This window comes from Bison bison, unplaced genomic scaffold (genome assembly GCF_000754665.1).
Source record: "Bison bison bison isolate TAMUID 2011002044 unplaced genomic scaffold, Bison_UMD1.0 scf7180017864489, whole genome shotgun sequence".
NCBI classification, from domain to species: domain Eukaryota; kingdom Metazoa; phylum Chordata; class Mammalia; order Artiodactyla; family Bovidae; genus Bison; species Bison bison.
This window is the reverse complement of record NW_011495048.1, coordinates 5840717-5841605: the sequence shown is the minus strand read 5'-3', so window position 1 is coordinate 5841605 and position 889 is coordinate 5840717. Positions and strand designations below refer to the sequence as shown.

Below are 889 nucleotides of genomic sequence, written 5' to 3'. Positions count from 1 at the left end.
AAGCCAGCCACACTTGAAAAAATAAGACTGGCAAATGACTGCTGGATATTTGGAAGCTGTGTTGAGTATTCATCCTCAAAGATAAAACAAGCCCTTGTGCGACCTCTGATAAAGTAATGACCCCACCCCTACACACACGCAGTAAAGTGTTGACAATCTTCCTGACAGCAACCAGAAATACAAGCGTGGTTAATATTATCAAGAAATAGAAGCAAATATATCATTTATCTCATGCTCAATTCCCAAGCAAGGATATGCATACGGAAGAAACAGTCATAAAGATATTTCTCCAGAGTCTGTTTAAGTCCGTGTTATGCATTTACAGTTTAAAAAAATAAAGGAAAATGATCTAAAAATATAATAGCAACTATAGTGAGTCAACTGGCAAACTCCAAGGCTGCCGCTTTTTGCCTGTTTTGATGTTTTTTTATCAGCTAATGCCACGACTGAGAATAGGAAGCCAAGAGGATCAGCTTTGCTAAGAAGGAAACAACAAAAGTTCACTTACCCATCCTTTGTCATCCAAAACGGATCCCCCCTCTCTCAGCGTTCTTCTTATTTGGTCTCTCGTGCTGAAACCACCACCACCTTCATGACACAGTGCGGCTGTCATTCACACAATTCTGATCCCGCATGTGAGCTAGTAGCCCCACACAAACTTCCCCGGAGAGGACAGACAAAAAAATATATATATATGTACATGAAAAAAAATTCAGCATGGGGTGGGATGGGGGGCAGGGAGGTGGAAGCAGTAGGGGGGTGGGGGAGGGCCTCTAGGCTCTGAGCATCATTGTGTAATTCACCAGAGATCCATCAGCAGTAACTGGCAATCTGTGCAAAAGAGCTACAGCCCATCTCGAAGGTAACCAACTTCTCTGTAAAAAAAGAG

The 889-nt window shown here is 42.5% G+C and overlaps 1 protein-coding gene across 1 annotated transcript in view; it reads right to left on the bottom strand.

Annotated features, from left to right (window-relative positions):
- Positions 1–613, bottom strand: part of LRRTM4 (leucine rich repeat transmembrane neuronal 4) — a 3400-nt gene extending 2787 nt beyond the window's left edge. Inside the window, exon 1 of the mRNA XM_010863338.1 lies at positions 509–613. Within this exon, the coding sequence (XP_010861640.1) occupies positions 509–613 (105 nt within the window). The remainder of the gene's footprint in view (positions 1–508) is intronic.
- Between the last annotated feature and the right edge of the window lie 276 nt (positions 614–889).